At 39.9% G+C, this 25,812-nt stretch overlaps 1 protein-coding gene across 9 annotated transcripts in view; it reads right to left on the minus strand.

Moving 5' to 3' along the window:
* The window catches only part of dclk1a (doublecortin-like kinase 1a), a 45,839-nt gene that overhangs the window by 8,386 nt on the left and 11,641 nt on the right, over positions 1–25,812 (minus strand). For 3 of the 9 annotated variants that reach the window (XM_031280937.2, XM_035991089.1, XM_035991086.1), the window contains 4 exons: positions 21,048–21,147; positions 16,128–16,235; positions 8,189–8,283; positions 266–347 (listed from right to left, as the gene is read on the minus strand). In XM_031280937.2, coding sequence (XP_031136797.1) covers positions 266–347; positions 8,189–8,283; positions 16,128–16,235; positions 21,048–21,147 — 385 coding nt within the window. Of the gene's footprint in view, positions 1–265; positions 348–7,886; positions 8,040–8,188; positions 8,284–9,907; positions 10,092–16,127; positions 16,236–21,035; positions 21,148–25,533; positions 25,616–25,812 lie in introns of those variants that run through there. The other 6 variants (XM_031280933.2, XM_031280935.2, XM_031280934.2 and 3 more) reach the window with 4 other exon arrangements.

A 25,812-nucleotide genomic window follows, 5' to 3' on the forward strand; every position in this document is an offset into this window, starting at 1 on the left:
CACATAATTTACCAGCACATTGTTTGTAGTGTCACAGAGTTTTTTGGAGTCAGAGAGATGGTGAAAAGCACCAGAGGAGGGGGAAAGTGTGAGAAAAGGAGGTGATGAGAACAGGATGTACAACACAGAGATGGGAGAGAGAGAGAGGGAGAGAGACGCATCAAAGGTCATGAATATGATTCAGACATGCATGGTATTTGCAAGTACACCGCCTTTGCCCACTGATGGACAGATGGGACATTCTTGTAATGATAACTTTCCTCACCTTCAGTAACAGGTCCATCCCCGTCTTCCACTGAGCTGGAAACTTTAGTGGAAGACAGAGAGGTGGAAGAACCCTGGGACCCCTGCAGAGAGGGAGAGGGGAAGACAGAGAGCAGGATGGTAATTATTTTTTTTTAATCTGTACAATCACCAAAATAGTTTGTAATCCAATCCACACTCAACAAAACACCATGAAGCAGTCCCTTCTGCTACAATCCCAGCCAAAACAAATATGTATGTCCAAAAATAAGCAAAAGGACATTTTGCGACTCGTCTCATCCTCAAACATCCTTAAGTCTGTCTTTGTGTTTGCATGTCTGTCTGTTTTATTGTGCTGCCCTGTGCGGTGTATACACTGTGCTCACACAAAAAAAACAGAACAGATTTACTTAAGATACTGAGCTGAATATAAACTGGTTATTTATTCGACAGTAAACCACCTGTGTGTGGCCATGTTGTACAGACGATTGCATCCCAATTAGCTCCTCTACATTCACAGAACTTGAAGTCATTCCTATCTTATTTTACCATCCTTTTACTCATCACTAATACCTTTAATACCACCTAAAATCAGGTTTGATATATGCGGACGAATACCGTCTTTCATGTGGTTGGTGAGTAGGAGGTCATTAACGGGAAAAAGAGATGTAGCGTCGGCATCTGTCTAAAGACAAAAACTCATTACGCCTTCCACCTCATAACCTTCTGTCTGGTTGTCATGGTAGCAACAAGGGCGGGGAGCGAGGAACTAGCCGGTACTGTAAATGAGAATCTTCCCCTCTATCTCTCCTATTTCTGTCTTTCCTCCACTCCTTTCCATCTTTTTGTCCTCTTCTCCAAAACCTGCTGTTGGCTTCAAATTATTTTACTACATTTTGATAATTTGATTACGTAAGGGAAGAATCTTTGTGGTTTGGGAGGTTTCCAGTGCTTGAATAAATCCTGCAGGTGCAACTGGCACATGCAGCCTGGCCAGTAATGGAAGTGGACACCATCATAATTCCTCTCAAATATAAGCTGGCCAAAGTGAATTATTAACAAGTGCCGTTTGCACTATAAATGGTCTGCACTGTGTGTGTGTGTGTGTGTGTGTGTGTGTGTGTGTGTGTGTGTGATGCATGAGCCAATCTACATGTGCAACTGAGAGCAGTGCATCAGCAGTTTGTTGGTGACTAATCTCGCTGATGATACATTTTTCTGTCATCTCTCATTTTAGTGCAGGTGTAGTATTTTTCATGCTCTCTCGTAGTGAATTCACACCACATAGTATAATTTACACATCAATCAGTCCTGACTCCTTAGAAAAGATGAGATCCTAAAAAGTGTTGCTGAATTAATGGATGCTGCCTGTTGTTATGGTAATAACCTAGCAAGCATTTGTAACAAAGAGGCCAAATTTGGCATCAACAAATAATTCACGAAACAAAATGTTTTCAAACTTCTGAAACTGTGTCAAATTGCATCTGATATAATACTTCAGATTTTACAAAGTGGGCTTTTAACAACAGTGCAGATCAACATTTAAATTATGCAAAAATGCTTGCTGGGAACTAGAAATAATAACCTCTTATTTCAATGGTGTCCAGTCAGACTTTGATACAGCCCGGAGAGTTTGCTGTCATGGCAAAAAGTGGAAAAGGCCACCCATCATAATGACTTAGAAAATTATTTACAAAGCAGAGCTGCCCTGTATCTCTGCTCAAGTAACTGTCAGCTCGTTTACTCATCTCTACTGCTGTGACCTGAAAGCCGCCCAGGTGATGTAGCTGTGAGTCAGGCTGGATTTGGTTTATGTAATGTTATTTTTGCTCGGGCACTCATCCCAGAACAAGAAAACCCACTTAATACCCATAAAACCAATGACCCTCATGTGATTTATCCAAAACATCCTTCTTGTGCTCTTTTATTCTCTCATGCCATCGCTTATATTTACCTCTCTTGTGCCCTTATCGCACATCCAGCCCGGTCCTTATTCGGCTTCTCATTTTGAACTCCTATCTCTCTCTTCCTGTCACCGAGGGAAACAAAATACTGTTGCTATGGAAATTGCTCACAGAGAGGAGAGGCAGCTTATGAGACTTCCAGTGTGGAGACAGAAGCCTATATATGGCCATTTCCTGTCTGCAGGCTGGGAGGTAGGTTTAACCTTCTATGAACATTGTGTCTCTCTTACCTGTGTTGAAAAACTATGAGACAGATGACATGACAGACAGAGTGAGAAAGAGACTGAGAAGCAGCGAGAGATGGAGAAAAGGAAACAAAGACATGGTAAGAAAGATGTATGGAGTCTGGTCTGGTTGATATTGATCATTACATTTGGCAGGAACTGCCATGTTATTGTTAGACCATCCAGCTTTCTCCATGTTGCACAACACAACATACACTATTCCTAGCTCTACATCTCTACACTTTAGCTCTGGCTATGACTCACACCACAGAAAAAACAAAAAACACTGACAAACCTTTTACATCATGGCTGGAGCCACTGCTCTTCAAATTGGCAAGGGCAACACTCGGCGACTGAATACTGATCAGCGCATGAATGTGAATTAAACAGGATTTCCATGATTGACCTTAAAAGTGGAGTATTATCTCAGATGCTGACAAGTAGAAGCAGAAGTATGAAAAGACAGTCTGTCCAGAATTCAGCATTAAAAATGCACCAAACATTTACAAAACCGACTTAAGAGTAATGCTAGCCTTGTCCCCAATGACCCTGTTTGTATCCGATTACGACACACATCCTAAAGCCGTCTTTCTTTCCAGCCCTCAGGCTGAGAGAACCAAACCTCCTCTCCAGCAGCATTTCTTGTTACTTTCACTGTCAGGCAATATACAGCAGAAGCAGGATTTTTTGGTGGAATAAAATCTAATAAGATTTGATAGAAACATGGTACTTTGTTTTGTCCCAAGTTCCCACTCTGTCTCTCATAAGGACACAAGGTACAGGAGATAATATTTCTTGGCTCTCATTTTGGTGTCTAGACAGACAGGAAACATAATCTATTTGACTGTCATCTGAAGAGATCAACAGTGTTTAGGGATTCCGACTTTTTGCTCTTCCAGTTGGACACAGGGAAATGTTCTAATCACGATCCTTACGCACCGCAATCCCTGGAATTCACAGGAACATGATTAAATGCTTCAGGGAAAATTTAATAGTGGGAGACTTGGGTTGCCTAAGCCAGTAAAAAAAAAACACCCAGAATCGAAGCAGTGGGACAGGGGAGATGAACGCACCTCTGGGACTGAGTTTGTGTTGTAATCTCTTCTGTGCTCGGCTGAGTACAGACATAAGTTTAATAAAGGAGAACCAATCATCATCATCATCATCATCCTCCTCCATCTGCTGGAAATGATCTCTGTTTGTTTTTTGTATATGATGAACATGATGAACTGTCAATCAACAGTTATGAGGAACATGAGAAGAAAAACACAAAATGAAAAATTAAATGACAATGGATTTAATGATGACATCAACAAATGGAAATGAATACATTAAGCAAAGAAAATACAAATAGAAACAAATGAGCCAAGAAGAGCTGGCGGCCTTGCATGACAAAAATTACAATATGGCCAGGTTATCAAATATAATTTGCATGTGATAGAGCACACAATTTTTATATTTACATATCTTACATGTATGTAAATGGCAGTGCAAATGTCATGTTACCGACTAAAGATATGTAAATATGAGCCGGATTTGAATCATTTGTGAACAATTTGAAGGAATAAAATGTTCAAGAAACAATGTTTAATTTAAGCCGCAAGATTGCTAAATCTTCCACAGTTTCCTCATGTGCTGCAGCCAGTCTTTTTGGCAGATACAGAAACAAAAATTGGACAAGCCATCTAATGACATCAACACAACAGGAAATAAGAAATATAATGGATCCAAATACAATCTTTAGTAGCAACACACTCACATGAATGAGATGAGACAATAATTAACCTTCATAATACACACCTTCAGTTTGCTCCCTCTTTCACTTAGACACACACACACACACAATTTAATAATGAATCACCCAAAACAAAATACGGACGGTAATGTGAGATGGAGCATGCAATTCAATGGATTACGGACGTGAATGACTCAGTGGTGAGAGGAGGATGTAGGTGACATACTACGGTTGAGAATTAGCACTTTCTTTCTCTCATACGCTCCCACAAACAGCTACCTGACTTGTATTGGCATCATAGACCTTCTGTTTGTCTTTCCTTTAATGTGTTGGTCACTACTCTCTGCGTATTGTTTTTTTTACGATTTAATTCCCCGTCTGTTTTTATTTTTCAAATCTAATGAAGGAAACAGACAGAAGAGTTGGCACCTCCCCAGCTCATTCAATTCATCTGTACGTGCTTTAGAGCGGTTGTTGTATTGACAAAAAACGAAATCCAGGGTGTGTTTCTACGTGGATCCGTGTGTCTGTAGGTATAATATAAAATACTAAAGCAATATGAATATGGAAAGCTAGGGTGCTCTTAGTGAGGCAAGCGGTCCTAAAAGGACTCTAAGAAGAAAAGGAGAAGAGGGATGGATGGCATCATTAATGTAGACCAGTCTTTCATGCTTCCGTTGCTAATTCATTAAAACGGGTCATACTAGCATGCACCAAATGCATAAAACACATAACATGTGCAAGTGTGCATCGAGCTGATGTCTACTGCCTGTGCACAAATGGGGATTTCTGGTATAAAAGTGTTCTGAAGCATACATGAACGTATAAGTGATTCTGTGTGCAATTGCCATGAAGTTGTGTGCCTGTCTGAGTGCTTGCAGCTATGTATGTGTGAAAGGGAAAAGCCACAGTGCAATGCTATGGCTGTGTATTCTGCTCAGGGAAATAGGTTAGGATGGTCTGAGCTATGCGAGCAACCTACATCAGGCAGCAAAGTGCCTCTTAGTGTTTAAATGCAGGGTCCAGCGAGGTGAACTATTTAAATGCTTTACGCGTAGTAGGTCACTGAGGCTCTGTGGCTGCTGAGAAGATGGATTTATGGTAGCTTTCAATGTTTTGTATGCTGACATTTCTAAAATATTTAAATAATTTTTTAGCCCCAGATGTTCTTTTAAGAACACAGATGTTAAAATTCAGGTTTATTTGAAAGAAAATGGTTATTTCTGAGTCCTGGTTTGGTTAGACTGAGTTATGCGTTTTAAGTTTAACGGGTGAGAAAGTTACGCGCTTGCCATTGTAAGCATAACAATAAAACGATTTTGGTTGTGTGTACTCTATATTTGTGATTATTCATGCATGTTTACACAGAGGTGACATAAAGGGAGAGGAAATTACCGAATATAGTGTCAGAAACTTGGCGCCTACTTCTCAAAGAAGTTAAGAATTCATCTACAAGGGAAATGATGGAATATCATTTCTCCCTGTGAAGTTAATAGGGGGGGTGAGAATGGATGAGATGTGGAGTAAAAGAGAAATTAGAAACTGTCAGGGAGGGAAGGGATAGAGGGAGAATTGCAAACAGGGCAGATAGAAAAAGTAAGTGGAGGAGAGAATTACACCATCATATAGCTGAAGTGTGTGAAGAGGAGAGATAAAGGGCTGTGAGGCATCCTCCCTTCCTTCCAGTCAAGCCATTGCAGGCTTAGTACAGAGTGTCAGCGAGTACAAAGACCCAAATAATCTCTTGTTGAGAAATACACGCTCATGAAACTCTGTAAAGCTAGAATTTAATGGCAGTATCACTGAGGTCAGGATTGCACTACAAAGCTAATTTGAGAAGGCTGATGAGACAGAAGCAAAAAGACAGGCAGTGTGGTTGAATGTGGAGAGGAAGGGGACAATACATTTTTTTTTCTCCCTTTTCTCATTACGTCTGGTTAGCCCTCCTTCACCTCTCTAACCCCGACTTTCTGCATCTCTCTCTGAAACTGTGGAAATGATCCGGGAGGAAAGAACAGAGCAGCAGGAACTGGGCACTGTAATTGTCTGTATAAACTGCCCTGGATGTATTCATTCATTGACAAGTAGACAGAAAGAAAGAGAGTTTATAAATGTGTGTACTTGTCGACCTCTTTCCCTTTCAACACTGAAATCTATGGTGACCCACTTTCATTTTACAGATGACTGTGGAAGTTCCAGTGCACCTTGTTCTGATCTCAACCCAAATCTGATTTGTTACTGATCTGACCCTGGCTGCCCTTAATATCCCATCAATATAACCTCATCACTGATGGATTCAGAAGCCGAAGGGCCAGACTCTCCACCATCCATTAATTCTTCCTGGCACATCAAATGTAGCACGAGACTGAAGCTACTGAGCCCCAGAGATGAATTATGTATGCTATGCTGAGTTTAGCTCATACACTCATTTGTGTACAGAAATGATTCACAAACCACTCAATATTCTGTGTCCTATTAAAACGTATTGACTCCAACACCATTCTTGCCTTTTCTTCCCTAAAAAAAGCACCAATAAATAGTTCAATAATTGCAAAATAAATCATAGCTACACCCCTGCTGTCAGGTAGAAACACATGCTTAGTATGCTTTGCTTAGTCACACAAGACATGTGCAGGCAGAAGCCCACATGAATACATGACAGGTTCACATATACTGCTGTGGTAAGGTGAACCGAGCGTGCGAGTATTTGTTTACAAGTGAAAAGATACTAAATCAGCAGCAGGCTTAGAGTTCCTGCAAATTAAAGAGCCGCTGCGACAAAAACCGAGCCTGATTAGGATTTCAGGCTGATATTAAAGCTCACCATCGTCACTATCAAGGACTGGATTAACCAATACTTTGATCTTGAACACATGCTCACACACAAACACAACAACCCTCTAATGTAGAAGTCAAGGTTTTTCCATTTGAGTTGCATGCTCCCTATCCGCACAATAGTATTTTCTCTTCAGTGACTACCAGCTTTACAGTGTACATACATAGTGTGTTTGCATCTCAGATCTGTTAGCTACAGATTATGCACACAAAAATACATTATGATTTTTAGATGTTTTAACCCTTGTGTTGTCCTTCGGGTCACCGGGACTCCACGGGGACCCCAAAGCTCAACGCCAGGCCAATACAAAACGTCAAATAAACTGGACGGGTCCCGGTGACCCGAAGGACAACACAAGGGTTATTTTTTAAACCCAGGTCAATGACAGAATACATGACGAAAAGATGACTGAAATAATCTGATTTCTAATATAAAATGTGTTTCTAAATTATTTTCACAAAAGGACATATACGAAATGACATGACTTGATAAAAAAAAAAAAAAGTAATCCTAGATCAGCAGTCGGTACTGATTGGGTCTTCTTGTTTTTACTGCTTGGTGGCTAAAAGAGGATGCAATCCAATTTTTCACAGAATTGAAAACAGACATGAAGATTGGAGCTCACAAAGCCAACCATCAGTCTCATTTTTAGATCAGATACTGCACAAATTACTGACTGGCAGATATCTAAAAGTCAGTCATAGCATCATTCATTGTTGAGCTACCAAAGGCAGATAGAGTTCTCCACAAGGAACAAAGACATATGGGTCAGCATGTGTGGGAATGTGACAGAAAATCTGAGTAAAATGAGGAATTTCCCTTGAAAATGTATTAACACTGGATAAGAGCTGTAACATTAGAGGATCCTAACATGAGCCTGCCATTCTTGGAATCCCAGAGCAGCACTGCGTGATGTCAAAGGTCATTGCCCCACCCCTTCTGAGACACTAAAGATGTTGGGATGGTGTGGTTTCTTCGTATTTCTAGTGATTCTAAGATGTAGTCGGCCTATGCTCAGTCACCGATTTGTCCTTTTCCTGAGAACATAGAGGGAATGTGTTATAAAATTTAGTGTCACTAAATGTTATGGGTGACTGTCTGTGTGCTGTGTGTGTGTGTGTGTGTGTGTGTGTGTGTGTGTGTGTGTGTGTGTGTGTGTGTGTGTGTACATGTTTTCTTGTCTTACCCGGCGTTGGCTGAGGCTGCCTGGGCTGGTCGGGGAGGGGCTGGGAGATTTTCCCGAATGAGGAGTGGACAGCTGACTGGCCGGCGTCCCGTTCACTGGAGGGAGAAAACGAGAGAGAAAATGGAGCAGGGTGCATGAGATGGGTGAGAAATATTGAAATCTAGATGATCCTTTAAATGTGAACACGTGTTTTTTAGAACAGTTTTATTTCTGAGTGTCTAGCAGCAGCCCACACTTCCGCCATCAGCATCTCTCCATTCACATGAATGAGGTGGAGGAGGAGGAGGAGAGCAAGAGGGGGAGTAAGAAAGAAAGGAAAAGAGCACTGAAGTCCACACTGCTATTTTTTTTTATTTTTTTTTTACTTCCGCCAAAATCAAATCTGTTTCTCAAAATTTGCCTGAAACAAGCCAGTCAAACCTAAACCTTTAAACATACGGGCACGGAATAATTACAGCATGTTCCAGGCTTCAAGTGCATGCCTGGAAGTCAATACAACACCAAGCTGTCCTCATTTTCAACCAGATTCTCTATGCACCTGTGACCTCGGCTCGGTCTACTTTTCCAGCTGCAGCACAGCACAAAACACCCGACGGCACCACCTCATTAAACAAGAACACTTGATTAATCAACGCTGAGCCCGAATCCTGCGTGTGGTCAAGCAAAAGCCAGATTTTTAAAAAAGCCTAACGGCACCATTAACCTGCACACAAAACAGGAGCCTGTTTTTGATCCGACTGAAAACATAGGTTATTGTCTCTTGGCAACAAGACACTGTTTCACCTCAAGTCAACTTAAGGTTGTCCAACATGAAACTGCAGTAATTGAAGAATGCATATTTGGTAACAGAAACAACTGCTTATTCTTTGACAGGAGGTATATGTCATTTGGGGAAGAAGAAGCTCCTGGTGAAAATCAGATTTGATGGTCTTTATAATTGAACTTCAACTGGTTAAAAAAATGATGTGACTTCTAGGGTGGTGAAAGGTATTTAAAGTATACTGAGATATGGCCAATAATGCAACTCCTCCATAGTAAAACAATGTAAATATAAAAGATCGACTGTCCAAATACAAAATACAGATTCATAATTTTGTATCCATTTTCAATAATAATGTCATCAATTACTGCCATTTCGAGCATTTAGGGTAAGTATTGCTACATGTAAACAATGTTTCATTTGAAGTCTCCACCTAATAACATTTTAAGAGAGCACCCTCTTTGAAGCAAGAAGTGAAACCTGTGGGAGCAAAGTGGACCAATCACTGTTTAATGTTTATTCCCCTGCCGAGATCAAAGAACTTTCAGAATTATTCAAGACAAAGGAGATAAAGTCCACGGTAGACTCATATAGCACAGACTGCCACTGCATTAGTAGCCTATTCTTATTTTCTAAACGGAGCCATGAAAAATAAAATAAAGACACTGCTATTGTTCAAGCAATTCCTGGACATTTTCATTGATGAAATTCAGCATCAGCGTTACGCACACGGAGAGACACTCCTTCCGGTTACACAACGGTAAGCGTTAACATTTAAAGAGATCTGTCATTAACGTCATGCTACAAAGTCAAAGGTTTTCAAAGTCGCATCCGTGGAAAAAACAACCCGCTTATGTATCTAGGCGCAACCGGAACACATAAAGTTGACACTGTCGGGAGACAATTACAAACGCCGTTTACGTAAAAGCCGATGAAAATATGGCGTTTTAGGTCCCTACCTTCCACTTCCAGCATGATGGAAAAACACAGTGATAATCCAACGCGGGATAAAGAGAAAAAGAAGAAGAACAGCACCTCTGCACGCGCTCCGTGTGATAGTAAACTGCGGTGAATGGAAGAGACGGAGCAGAGCTGTACTACACAGGGAGGAGGCGAGGCTGCTTGCGCAAACTCTGACGCGCACCGGGGGGGGGGGGGGGGAGAGAGAGAGAGAGAGAGAGAGAGAGAGAGAGAGAGAGAGAGAGAGAGAGAGAGAGAGAGAGAGAGAGATTTATTCTGTCCGAATATTTGGACACATTGTATTTTTATGTTTTGGCAACATTGTTATTGAAACTTGCATGTCAATAAAGCCCCTTTCATTTGAAAATTGACTTAAATTGAGAGAGAGAGAGAGAGAGAGAGAGAGAGAGAGAGAGAGAGGGAGAGAGGGAGAGAGAGAGACAGGGTAGAAGCAAAAAAATACATCTATGATTTGGATATTTTTCAGGCTTTTTACTTCCAATAGATAATTAGATTTAGAGAATTGCATTGAGCTTTTGAACTGGGAGATAAACTGGGAGAATTAGTCCAGATAGAGAGAATATACAGTAGAGAGAGTTGTTTAAGGAGCCTGGGGTGGTCAGGGGGAGGCAGCCTGTCCTACATGGACTTTGAAGGCTCTATTGTTCGTTGTCCAAACATCCTCAAGAAACAAATGCTGCTATTTTTAAACTGAATATTTTCACCCAAATCAACAGCTATAGAGGCTGCATGCGCTGCATTTTAGGGTTTTTCTTATTCCTGCAGTTATCTGGCCAAAATATAAGATGGAAAGTCGTGTTGAGGTATTTGCAAAGCAGCTTGACGGTTGAATGCAGAAAGATAATCAGAACCGTAATGTTTTAGAAAAGAATGACCAAGAGTTTGAAGCAGCTGTACAGTAGAGCCAGCCATTTAATAGTAGGGTTGGTGGTCAGATCCCCAATGTAATGCTTTCTTTCTATATTCTTGCATCAACAGTCAACACACATGGAGAGATCCAGTGAGGAAAAAGATACTAATTTAACCAGAATAGAATGCAGCAACAAAAGATGGTGTGTTTTGGCTTCTTTCCCACCTGCTGTGTTAAATGGCTGCTAGCTGTGCTAGCAATGAATATGGAAAAGGACCCCATGTGTTGGCCCTGTGCGATGTGCTGGATCATACATAGGCTACATATTGTGATATGAATCATGAAATACACGCTCATAACACTCTGTAAAGCTAGAATTTAACGGCAGTATCACTCAGGATTGCACTACAAAGCTAATTTGTAAAGGCTGATGAGAAAAGTTGTCGGAAGCAAAAAGACAGGCAGTGTGGTTGAATGAATGAATTATAAAAAAAAAAAAAAGTAGATATGAAGCTAAAATTAGGCTACTTGTGACCAAACAGGAGTTGTAATATTTTTATGCAAAAGAAGTGTGCTGTTTGTTTTTTTCTTCTCCATCTTAACACATAATAGCCCTAATGGATTAATTAGTCTAATTCACGCTCTTCCCTGTACATTGCTTATCATATGTGCTCTGTATCGCATCATCACACCTTCATTATAATAATCACACCTTTTTATACACTTACTGTATAGTAAAGATGGAGCATGTATAATGACAAACCAATATGGTTCTTAATATAAACATATGATAATATATGGAAGTTCGTGATGGGTCTATAACGGCTGTCCAAAGGTATTCTGGGAAATTCAACATGTGAAATACATGAGTTTAGCTGAAGTATGCCTCATGACACGTTTGGGATAATTGCTTCTACATAGGCAAAACTTAAACATCACATATTTATGATGATTGAAAGAGTGGATTTTTTTTAACAATGTTTCATAGAAACAAAGCTGCTTGGATGCATGTCATTATTCTGCTGCTAATTTGTTTTTCTTGTTGCCTGTTAATCTGTTATTCGTTACGGTCCCTGTGCTTATCAGAAGAAACAAAACAACTCAGTTTTCAGAAAGTAAACCCTTCCTTAAACCCTATTACCCTTCATGAAGGCTGTAGACATGCGATTGCAGTTCAGAATGTCACAGCAGCTAATCCGCTGGAGATACACTGGATTTATATGTGGGGTCAGCCGCCCTGCACACTTCACCATAAAGTCTCTCCTGTCACACGAAGTTGCTCGTGAGAGAAAGAGAAAGGTGAGACCCTGAAGTGATGCTTGCTGACACCATCTGCACCTCCCTGTTAATTTTAGCTGACATGAGGCGTCAGAGGAGAGCAGGGAGACAGATGGCGAAACAGGGAGAGAAAGTATGTACGAGTGCAAATTGTTTTCTCACATTATTTTCGGTCTGTGTCTACATAGGCACTCAGCTGGGGTTGTGAGATCATCACAGAATGAAGCTCGAGTGATGACAATGTCAGGCTGACACACAGCAACCTGCCCACACAGACACACAAACCAGAGAGAACATAATGCCACACCAGACCCTCCACAATATGAGTGTGGATACCTGAAAGATGTCTCTGTTACCTCGAAATTGAAAGGTGACTGATATTGTATTTAATAGCGTCGTAATCAATGGAGGTCGGTCAGAAAAAGTCAAGATCTAATCTGTATCTTAAGATATATTTTATAAAGGTAATTTGGATGTCATTATCCACATTAAGGACCCAGCACAGATTCTTCAAAGTCTTCTAAGTTTTAATGTGAGTTCAGCGTGTCTTATATTTTATTTTAAGATTTAATCCGGGGAAATTCATTAATGTATAATGCATTTTAGTATCACGTTTTCACTCACTTTGCTCATCATTTATAGCAGAATTGAATACTGCGTACATCATTAGATAAAGACCTGTGATTCATCAACTACATTAGACCTACGGTAAGATTCACCTACCAAACATACCAATAACACATAAGTCTGGATGTTTTTCAATAACAACAAGGACAGAGAGTTCGATTGTGCCTGTGCTGGGAAGCAGCCTGATTTTGGTTTTATTACTGCATTTCTAAATTGATTCAGCATATTTCTCAGAAGGCTTGTGTTCTTGAAACAGACTAGACGAGAATAGTAGTGTAAGTCTAGTCTAACAAAGCAAAAGTTTCACAGTCCTTTTTCATTTCATCATCTGACAGTTTTTGAGTTTTATCCATAATTTGCAATAGAAACATTTTCCTTTATTTTACATCTTTTCCTCTCAATTTTGGAAGCATAAGTAATATTTTACGCTGACATTTCTTTACATATTTGTCACCGTGATGCAATAAATGGGCCGAGGTACTCGCACATTAAACACATGAAATGACTGTGATTGCTTAGTTTCATTAAAAAAAAAGAACCTTTAGTTATAAAGTTTTTTTCTGGGTTTTTAGGTTTAATATTTCAACAATTGAAATATTTTTTGAAACGTTACATACGCATAGTAAATCTTGTTTTGGATTTTGCGTTAAATACAACCCAAATTTCATATCACTTTTGAAAAAATTGAGTGTAGATGCGTCAATGTCAGTGTCAATGTCCAATGTTACAAAACAACTGTCTCTTGTGTTAGTCACACCAGTCTGTCCGTCCCTCACACACACTTCTCCTCACTGGTGTAGAGGTCGAAGCTTCAAACACACACAATAAGGAGCAGCGAGACACACAGAAGGACAACAGGTGGTGTTTGACAGCACATGTTCTGTGTTACATGCTCTCTCACTCTCCCCCCGTCTCTCTCTCTTTCACTATCTCAGACAAAATGCTTCACGCTTCACATCTTCTCTGTGCGGCGCCTTCAGTCCCGATTTTTAGATGTGATAAAGAATATTTTTAATGCCTGTGTTGGCTGAATGGAAAATGAATATGGCACTTCAAGGCTGCTTTTTTTCAAACACCTGAAGACCTGCAGGCCTGCAGCACGGTTTAAAATGAATGGTGTTGTGTATTGTGCTCTGTGAATAAATCCTACAAGCGCTGGTTTCTAAATATCAATAGACAGAGCTTTTTTAGTCTGCGTCTATACTTTGAATTCCATTTCCAAGATCTCAGATAAAAAGGTTTTGAGTGTAGCTGCAATCAAATAACTGACGGATGCAGCGATAACATTCTGAATACTTAATCATCTTTTCTCTAAATGCATTATTCTGCAGAGTTAATGGGCTAAAAACCCTACATTATTATATTTAATACAATGAACACAGTGATGTTAACAAACTAAACTGCTCTGTTTTGGCTGGAGTGCCATCAATTAAGGTTAATATCTTTCTGGTCTACAAAAGATTAACATGTTGTTAGTGTGCTTTAAGTTGCATAAGACAACATTAAGGGATAGTGTGGCTGGATAAGGTAGTCCTACTTATCCATGGTCAGTGTATTACCTACACTAAATGGCGGCCATGAATTATTATAATGTATTTTGTTAATTAATAGATATAATAGATAATAGAATAATCTGTAATAAGAATTGTGCTGTTTCTTTCCTATATCACACTCATCTTGAGATTTCTATCTTTTCAGTGCTGGACTCCAGTGAGGCCTTCTTGTGAACACATGGAATAACAGAATGGGCACGTCTATAAGCTATGTGGTACAGCACACAGTATCAGCTGCTGTTGAGTATAATTCTAGGACAAATTGTCCTCAAGGGAAGGGGGCATGGTGTGTTTTTAAAGCAAAACAACTAAGTAACTAATATTGACTATTAACAGTCAGGCTTCAAACAGCAGATCAATCAGATATTTGTCATTTCCGTCTCGCTTCACTCTGACCTCTTTATGTACCAAAAGTGAGGATGTTTTCGTGGCTAAATACAGTGTGGTACACAACAGTCAACAGCAAACTGGGAACATCTGATGATGTTAAGTGGCGGAAGCAGCGCCAGAAGGGGAACATTTCTCAGAAGTGAAAATGTCGGGACGGTCTGTCTCAGGGATCCAGTGAGGAACGAGCGTCAGTCAGCTCCGTTCTCCACTGCAGGCCATTTCACAGGAAGTCACTGCCATATATGGCTGTCACAGACTATTGTGTCTGTAGCTATATGCTCCTACTGTGCTATGTTTCCATGGCAACCAAGACGAGTCAGTCAGATAGCATATGACTCACTCTCATAACCTTTTTACCAAAAGTTTTCAAGCCATCAGCATCCAGAACTTTCTCTTTTTACCCCAGCTGTTTCTCACCCCCTAGCCTTTTCACTCTGCCCCACCTTTTCCTCCACAGCTTGACACAAAACATATGAACTGCTGGTGGTTTTTCATTCTGGAATGCTGCACGCATGTGTCTGTGCATGCTCCTGTGCTTCAACAGCAGGTGAAACGACTTCCTCTTAGGGAGTTTCTGTATGTTGCATCACCCATTGAATCATCCTTAACCCAAATGGTCTGTCTATGTGTAATCAAATCCCAAAATAATACTAGTAAGAATGAAAAGTCAAGTGTGCTTTGCATAACTAGGTTTTTTTACACACATCCAAAGCTCAAGCTGTGCAATCAGGAAAATCACCAAGCGCTGACAGCTTTGAGCCAGACTGAATGTCTGCCACACACACACACACACACACACACACACACACTTGTGCATTCATGAAAGCTGCATTCAGTTGTTAGAATTAATGCTCTATTTTATTTGAGCCCATTTTTGTGCTTTGCTGTTGCATCAAAAGGAGTGTTTTTGATTTTTTTGAAACATTCAGAAAAACATCATTATCAGGTACAAACAATGCAGCAGGTAGCAGTGCAAGCTTTTCATTAGTATGTCAGGTGAAGAACAGCTTGTGGGGAGCTGCAGGATTGAGTCACCAACCCCCTTCCCTCTTCTTTCCTTCTCATTTTCACTCCCCCTCTTTTTTACCTTTCTCATCCCTATTTGACTTTTTCTCCACTCCCTTGTGAAATTATTCTCATTTCAAATCATATTCTGCATGCAACGAGACACAGCTCACACATACACACACACACACACACACACACAGTAAACACAGCCCGACATTCAGCAGAGCTCTGATATCATTGCAGTGTTTACTCATACTGTTTTCATTTTCTGCAACGCTGATTAGTAATGAGCTAGAAAATACTAAGCAATCACGTGAGGAAGTATTAGGATACAAACTACCAGCTGTGTCCATCAGGTCTGAGACACTGCACACACTCCTCATGCACAAACACGCAGAAGCAAGGATACTTAATGGACAATGACACTGTGCCAAATTCCATTAACAAATTGATTTCTTGAGAGAAGGGGGAGACAAGAAGAAATAAACTTACCAGATGCAGGAGACTTGCTGCATTGTGATTGGATGACAGTCCTGGGGGAGCCTCGGCTCAGAGAGCCAGACACCTTCCCATAGTTCACAGCCTTCATCATACGACACTCTGCAAGCACGAAGAGAAGACAGAAACTATTTGGGAACATCAAATTCCTTCACATTTATTTATTCATCCAAATGATCATCCAAAAAGTCTACAAATCCAGGGCCTATAGTGTTATAAATCAAAACCAGGGAGCAACTGAACTGCTACAAGTGAAGGAAGAGAAAACTGCTGCACTCCTGCTGTTGGCACAAACAAGATGATGCACTGAGGGAGTGAATATTAAGTGTGTCACTGTGACATGACACACACACACACACACACACACACACACACACACACACACACACCTAAATAAAAAGCTTTCAGACAATAACATCTGAAACACATCTCACTTCTGTTTGACTGAACATTCTAATTTTATGGATTTCTAACCAAGTATCGTTTTAATATTTTGATAGTCATGCAAGGAAACACCAAACCACTAACGTATCAACATAGCTGTAATTGGTTTTACCTTCAGGTCCCCTGCAAAAATGAGTTCTGACCTTTACAGGGCTCGCGTTCCAAACGCAATTATTGTGGTATTTCAGGAGTGACAGCTTTGACTCACGGAGGTCTGATATTTTACAGACACACACATCCTGATAAATGAGCCATGCGATGATACTCACACACCCTCCCTGCCTCCTTTATCCGCAAAACTTTGCTCCCCTCCTGTTCATTAACCCAGCCCCATTATACATAGCTCATTACCATTTTAGACCAGCGGGAAGAGGAAATTATACATACTGTGTGTGTGTGTGTGTGTGTGTGTGTGTGTGTTTATTATTTGCTTGCATGGCAGTCATTGTGGCCCAGTGATTAACATACAATGCAGAGTGTTAACATGATGACAGTGTGCCAGAGCTGAGGCAGAGGCGATAATTATAGTGATGCTGGGAGGAGGTGAAGTTGTCTGCAGCTCTGACTCTGACTGTCTCTCTGTCGCGTTTGTCACTTTGCTTTCCCATCTGGCTATTTCTTCCTCGTGCCTCCTGCACTGAATCGCTCTCTGTCTTCCAGGGCACGAGGATGTGTTTTTTCTGTCATCTGGGACAGAGACATTGTTTTTAGTAAGAGTGAGTTTGTATTACTGATAATGTTGGGCCGAATCCCCACAACGAGCATTTACCTTAGGGTTAAAAATTAATTAATTGCATTTGGTGAAGGTTATGGTTAAGGTTAAGGAATTTAGAGGTTATGGGTGAGGTTAAGGTAAGTTTCCAGTGAATTAAGAAAGTGCTGAAAGTCTATTAAATGTCCTCAATATAACAAAACCAAAAACAGTTATTCTTTATAAAAGATAAGAAAGATATATATGGAGACTAGGCAGTGCTGATTTATTTATTTTTTAATACGATGATTGTGGCCTAAATTTATGTACAACATTTAGCCTATTTTATAAATACATTAGGGCTGTCAAAATAACACTTAATTCGATTAATTAATCTGAGAAAACATAACGCGTTAAAAAAAAGAACGCAGATTAAGCCATTCCATATTGACGTTTGACCCGGAGCCGTTCTAGCCACCATTCAACTGTAAAATGAAGGAGGGAGACGAGAATGTGCTGCCTGGATCATTAACTGGAACATTTACTTTTTAAAATCGTCTTCCTGCCAACCCTGGCTACCGAAATCTGGTGCCACTGATATGTCTGCTCTTCTCTCTGATGGTCTGAAACAGACGGCAACACAAACACCGCTGCACGTGACGCTAGTTAACACTATACTTGACAGCAGCTAACGTTAGCCTACCGCTAGCTAGTAGCTGGATTAAACACGGTTAAAATGCTGACAGCTAACGCTAAAAGGTGTAAAGTTTGACTGTGTTTTACTGTAGAGGATTCAACACCGGTATGTAACAATCTGCAGCTGCCGTCGGAGAAACAACACAGATGGTGCGTTCAATGAAACTGGTAAACTACAGCTTCGTGGTGCATTTGAAGTTATTGTAAATGTCGTTTTCCCATCTGGTGGTTGTTTTTGTCGTTCAACAGCAATTTACTAGTGAAATAAGTTATTGTTATTGTTATACATTATTATTAAATAATTTAATTTTACTTTCTTAAAAAGTATCGGTTCAGGCACTGTTAATTATGTGTGCGATTAATTTCGATTAATTAATCACAGTGTATGTAATTAATTAGATTACATTTTTTAATCGATTGACAGCCCTAAAATACATTGTATACTGTTTTAGAAATGCAGATTTTCACCAAAATAACATGAAGTTTAATTAAACCAGGTTTCTCAAAATGATGAAATAATTAGAGCAGGGTCATATCTGATGTCTCCATCTGTATTAAAATGTCTCGCAACTCCGTTGTTAACAGTTTTTCCATCAAGATTTAAGTCTAAATCACTTACTAAGACATGTCTGAGCCTAGCCAGATACAAACTGGACCAATTTGCAAACTATGAGGAATGTTTGGATGATGTTGCTCACTTGCCACATCTTCAATCCTCTGAACTACTTATTTCAAGTAAGTGTTATTAATTTAAAATGAAGCAGCTGCATGGCCTATTTTGAGCCATTTCTCAGTCACATTCGGAGGAGGGATTGTCCCAATCCCAAGTGCCTATGATGTATTCTGCCATGAAATGCAGACTTTAAATGCATCAAGAAAATAGCCCTAATATACTCCAAAGTAGTGGAAAACAGTGGACATACTTGCTGCACTGTTTTGGTTTTTCGTGTTCACACATGTTTACGTTACACAGACCACCGAGGCTACACAGACAGGGAAAGGGAACTTTGAGCTTAACTTGCAGACCATAAGAAGTGTTTCACTTCTTGTCTATAGCTGGTTACTACGACAAACCTACGACCATCATCAGTAATTAATCAAAATGCACAGAGTCACAAGGTCTCCAAAAAGAAAGTAATGGAAACAGCTATACATTATATGTTTTAAATGAAAGAACAGTATTGCGAAAGAGAGGGAGAAAAAAAAGAGAAAAAAGAGACAAAAGGGGGAAGGAGATGGAGGTTGGCGACCCAGGTGGGATGGATATTATTTAACGGATGAAGGGATACAGGGGAAACAAATGAATTGAATAAACCTTTGAACAAAAGCCAGTGCACACTTATTCATGTAGGAGACGAGAGATGAGAGGGTGAGAATACAGATGAGCACTAAATGGCGGGACTCTTCAGACAGTGAAACACAGATGGGTGAAGTGAGGACAAAACGTATCCTCAGTAGACCTCGGTGGGGAGACAGGCAGAGACGAGGAACAATGAGGTTAGACGATGGTTTAAGTGCAGCACAGGATAAGAGAGGAGAGGAGGAGTGGCAAGAGTCAACGGAGCGTAATAAACTGGACAGTCTACACAGCCCTCTGCCACCTGAACCAGGGAGATGTGTCTTATACAGGGAAGACAAGGAGTACTGTGCAACTGAAAAGACACAAATGGGGGACAAAAACAGAGAAAGACAGAAAAAAGGAGTCAACCTAAAGAGTATGGAAGATTTAAAATGCCTTAATAAAAACAAATCAAACAAAGAAATAAAGTGAAAAACAATGCACATTGTCAAACGTGTTTCCTTTTTATTTCATCTACTGTACTATAATTCATGAAAAACATATTTCAAAATGACAATTATTTAGCTTTTTGTCTTTAACAAGTGAATTGTTTTACATTGTGACTTTTCTATGCCATGTTGAAATGTTTTTCATTTAATTATAACACAGTTATACATAATACAATGCATATATAAACAGGGAATGAATATACCAATGTGTATTGTATTTCACTTCATTTCTTAGTTTAATTTGTTTTCATTTAGGCATTTAAAATCTTCCATAGAAGATAACCATATTCTGACTAATAAACAGAAAGTAGGACATTGATTTGGCTTTGATATGTAGTTATATGATTTGCTAAGATACTGTACTCAAAACCACATTTGGCTATTTTTACTACTTGTCCACCAGTGTGAAACAAATTCAGGGATGGATGCCCAGGGCTCTGTGGCACTCTGCCAGGGGGTCTGTAAAAAGTTTTCAGATTCATTCATTTAAATTATGTTAATTATATTAGGCTTCGTAGTTCAACAAATAATATTTTAATTTTTGAATCTATAATGGTTGATAGATTACGTTGTGATCTAACAAATCTATTTCTGAGAATCTGCAAATATGTTTATTACATGTCTAATATCTTTCTAATACATTTCTCTTGTGTTGTTCTTTCACATAAGTAAGGCTATAGAAGTGTAAAAAATAGGCTACATCAAATTATTCCAAGGGACATACATGAGGGGGGTCCCCGTTATATTCTTTATCTTATAAGGGGTCCTTGGCTGAAAAAATTGAGAACACCTGGTCTATGGGATCAAGTAGCAGCTTTCCAGAAAAGTGTTTGTAAGGAAATAAAGTTTCTCAATTGACAAGGGTTTAAAAAAACAGTACTTGCACACAAGCATCCAAACAAATACATTATAGGTGGAACCTGTAAACAGGAAATAGAAAATTTGTCAATTACAAGAGGTACTGTAGAATAATCTTTGGAGAAGTCTAGCGATGTATTTCTCTGGTGGACAACCTTTAAATAGTCAAATTGTTGCCCACTGCACTGACCTAGGCTACATGGCAATGTAAAAATACCAATTTAAAACTAATTATTCCCTAATTTTAAGAGTTATTGAAACAACAGAATAATGTATTAGAACAACCCTAGAAAATAGCACACACACAAAAAAACAAATGTAGACAATCAGAAAACACAGCTAGGGGCAGGAAGGAGAGGGAGAACATAAGAGGGGCACACCGAACAGTCAAATGTGAAATGTCAGCATGGAAATGGAGGACCTACTAGTCCCCTCACCACTCTCGTCCAACATCAGGTCATCTTGGTAGCGGAACTTTTCCGGTCCACACGCCACAAAAACGTCCTCATCGCCAAAGAAGTCTTGCAGACACGACACCTGTAGACAAAACAGGCAGATGAGTTCAATTATTATTTTCCCACATCCTTTATTATCGAAGTTGAGCACACTTACCCTTTGTCACTCTCACGCTCTTTTACCTTTCTACCATTAGGAGCTGAATGCCTTGTTCAAGGGCACCTCAACTATTTTTTGAGGGAAAGGAGATTTTTTTACAACAGCATTTTACCAGCTGGTCTACAAATTTATAAAAGTCTTTAGTCAAACGTCTATCTTCCTTACTTCTAGGCTGATACCGTGCACACATATACACTGCATACTATAGAAGACACAATCATGCACATGCTCACAAAATTGACTTTCCCTCCCTGTGCCAATGTGAAAAGGCACATGCACTGAACACCAGGGGAGTCTGTTTGTGCATGATTGTTTTGTTTGCATGCTCATTGGTGACTGTGAATATTTATGCGCATGCCTCACATGTCCCTGAGCTTCAGCACAGTATTGTTTCTGCAGTTAATCAGTCTATCAGCGACTATAATGAGACCTTGCTCACTCACTAATTTGCTGATGTGCTGCAGCACGTGCACCGGACGTCCAGAGCAAGCAAGTGGGGGGTCTGTTCCCTGAGCATCTTATGAATGGTAATGAGCGAATAGAAACAGAGAGAGGAACCTAAGAGGGAGAGTGTTTATGAGCTACAGAGAGAGATGAAAAAGTGGTACGACAGAGAGAGTGTCTATATCTGTCTCAGAAAAAAAAACGCCATCTTAGTGAGTCACTGTCATTCTTTGACAGACTCTATACTGTGAAGCTAATGCCGAACCTACAGTGACATGCTGACAGGCATAGCTTTAAAAACATTGGGTTACTAAATGCAACACAATAGGAACTGGATCATTAAATAAGAAAGGGTTTTTGGTAAAAGAGTCAGCAAGCAGAATTTTAATCATTTTGTCTAATACATTCTTCATAAATCTTCAATGTAATCTTTAAACATGTTCATTCTGTCCACACAAGACAGCTGTTATTTGGCTTTTTAATCTATAAACTCACCCTTACTCTACTCACCCTTACTCTACAGGAAGACATCTCAGCAATAGGGTGTTTGTTATGACAAATAGGCTAAGAAACACGCTGCTCTTCATTGTTTTCTATTTGATTTAGTCGACAGCTTATTCCATATCTGATCTAAACTCTGCATGATTTACTCAAACAACTTTAATTACACCCCACAGGCAACCATCACATTGCAATCCCAAGCTATCAATATTCCAAATTATATTTTGTGTACAGTCAGAAAGGGATTTATGGGAAGACAATAGTTTATTTATCCACTATGACAAATCTCACACCAAAAACCTATTAAGAGCTATTACACTTTAGGCTGCATGCATGTGTAGCACCGCCTGGAGTTAACGCATAAACACAAAGCTACCTTTATTGCATTTTCATGGCAATTAACATCCTAGAATCCATTTAGATTCCTATTAGCCACAGATCAACAGCCCAAAAGAAAGTCACAGCTAATCTAACATTATCAACGAAATACCTAATAAACAAAGAAGAGGACATTCTGTGTGGGTGTATGTGTAGATGGGAGTCATCCTGCTTCACCCCCCACAGGCCCCACAGGGAGACAAAAAAACAAGTATAATCTCAGATACAGACTCTCTGTGGAGTATGGATCATTTTCATTTAACTTTTCAAATCAAGGCTCGCTGTATGTGTGTGCGTGTCTGCACATTCGTCCACACATCACATTAAAACCCATTTCTGCACAGGCACATACGGGTACTTACTGACTTACTGTGTGTGTGTGTGTGTGTGTGTGTGTGTGTGTGTGTGTGTGTGTGTGTGTGTGTGTGTGTGTGTGTGTGTGTGTGTGTGTATGTGTGTAAGGGATATTATTCCAGTTTCATAACAGAGTGCATATTGCTTTGTTCCCTGATATCCCCTGACAGTATGTTGGTGATTATTTCAGGCGCGAGCGGCTCCACTTCCTAACAAGCTAACTGTGATAAAGATGCTGGTGCTGTTAACATTTCTCCAGTGTGTCAGCGCTGATGGACAGCCTTGGACGCTTCTACCTCTAATAGTGCTGGGTTTCTTTTTTACTGTAAGTTCACATTATTTTCATCTTTATATAAATGTTATGTTGCTTGCTGTTGCATAGTATCTGTTTTGTCCACTGAGCACAGGACATTTTCAAGTAAGCTCTTACACAGAACATGTGTTTCAAACATGTCTGAATGCTGCTACTGAAGTCAACCAAGCAACAGGAACCAAGAGGAGGTTGCTGGAATGAGGCCCTTTGAAGCTACTCATCCCGAGATAGAAACTGTAGCACTACCAATGTTGGGTAAACAGGGAGGAAAGAACACATGCAGAATGTTATCAGAGAGATGGACAGAAAGAGGAAAGTGTGAGGAAATAGGGACAGTCTTTATGTAGGGCAGCCTCTAAGGGCACCTTTAAGGTGATCGTAAACTAATATGGAGCAACACACAAGCACATACTGTATACTGAGAGGGGTGTGAAAAAGTATGGTTGCCATAGTGATAATGCCCTCTAGGCATTAGTGCATGGCTGGTGTGTGCCACTAACTGCACGATGTGCACACTGCGATAGAGAGCTCTATCATTCATATTTTATCTACTATGGGCACGATACTCTACAGAACTGTGTCATTCACACAAATCCACATACAAGTGGCACATGGCCTGGTTAATATTAAATGTGCAATGTCTACTGTTTAAAAAACATGATGTTGAGACAAAGAAGAAGAAGAGCTCTCCTTAAATGCAGACCAATGAATGATGGAGAGGAGAGGGAACTGGTAAAGGTGAAAAAAAGATGAAAAAAGAAATAAAACAAAAACAGTCAAAGATGAAACCTCTAGCCAAATCCCCTGAGTTAGAGAGGAAACAAACAGACAGAGGAGATGAGCAACCGAGGAAGAGATCTATTCCTGACTGCTGCTCTGAGCCCTTCTCTGAGCCCAATGATAAAACAAGCCGCTTTGATGTCTCTGGTGCTGCGTTCTCACAGAGAACCAGCGCGGTTACACAACATCCACCGCTGCTAAAACAAGAACAGGAAGAAACAAACAGAGTAAACGAGGGACTTGATGAGAAAAGAGCAGAGGAGCAGAAATTGGCAAGTTCATAACCCTGCCTCACCTCTTTCACACATCTTTATTAAAGTATGAAAATGGCTCTAATACTGGGTGGTCGAAATGGATCAAAGCACTTCCCTGCATTAAAAAGGATCTATAATCGATTTATTCAAGCATTATTAGAGCAAAATAGAGTCAAGACTGCAGGAGCAAGGCAGAGGTTTGACAGGTTTACGGATTGTGTGTCACATCTCACATGCCTGACAAACAATCCTCTGTGTCAATTCTCCACTGCCACCATGACTAACTAAATATCTACTGTATCATGTTGCTGTCCATAACAAAAGGGCAAAAGGACATTTGTTATATATTTATCTAGTTACAGTAAAACAAGAATAACAGAGAGGCTAGTACAAAAAGATATTACTTAATCAACAAAGAGGTCTGACCTATAGATGTGACCATCATCTGCTCCTGAAAATGTCTTATACAACGAATGATTGTTCACTATGAATATTTCTCAGTAAACCATTTATGTTCTCACTACACCACCTAGTGTACAATCACCAAACACCTATTAGAGTGTCTGTTTCTCTCTTTCCCTTGTTTGTTCGTCTTATCTTGCTATGTTTCTTTGAGATTAAATACAAACCACATTTAAGAAACCAGCTGGTTTAGAGCAGATATGGCACTGCCAGTCATATTCTTTGCACATCATTAGTGCAAAGGTGGATCACAAACTGAGGCAGACAATCACTGCCGCCACATGGTGGCACTGTTTAATAACCACATGGTGTGGAGAGATTACTTTAACAGGCAACACAACAAATACTCAATTGCAGTCCCAGCAGAAAAGCATGGTTATAGACAAGTTATAATGGTGTAAATACACACTAACCACCTGGATTTTAAGTCGAGGATCAAACAGAATGAGAAGGATATAGAGATATATAGAGACAAGTAATGATAAGAGATCATACACTGCTCCATACACAACATAAAATATCAATATCAACATGTGAATCACACAGGAACTTAAAACCACATGTGGTTTTATTAGAGTAAGCCAACCACAGCAGCAGGCAGATTAAAGCATTTTAAATCTGGGTCTCTGCAGAGCAATACATTTGGTCTATATCTGTCAATCTGAGCGGCTCTTTGTTTGGTGTATGTCATGAGGGACGACTGTGGAGGAACTTTATCTCAACTCACTATGAGAACACACAAACATGGCCATATGTCCATACATAATCTTATCTGATATTTTGTAAGGACATGCACAAATGACTATAGAGCTACATACAAACCTGCACTCCCTTCTGAGCACCCCAGTGGTGCAGAATTTTAGATTTTGTGTTCAAACAGTCTGTCTGGTTCTCGCCAGCAGCTCCTGTGAATCAGCTGCTGCGAACAAATGATCAGTGATCACACTGATCACTCTGCTCATGTAGATCGGCTATTTCTGTCTCCCTGTCAGATTTCAGGTCTACTTGAGGGCTTGTGAGCTCCTCGCTTTTTAGTTGGAGTTTCTGACAGCCACTGGGAGAAGGTACATGTGTACCTTAAGAAAATAAACAAAAGTAAGT

The sequence above is a fragment of the Sander lucioperca genome, chromosome 13, assembly GCF_008315115.2.
Source record: "Sander lucioperca isolate FBNREF2018 chromosome 13, SLUC_FBN_1.2, whole genome shotgun sequence".
NCBI lineage: Eukaryota > Metazoa > Chordata > Actinopteri > Perciformes > Percidae > Sander > Sander lucioperca.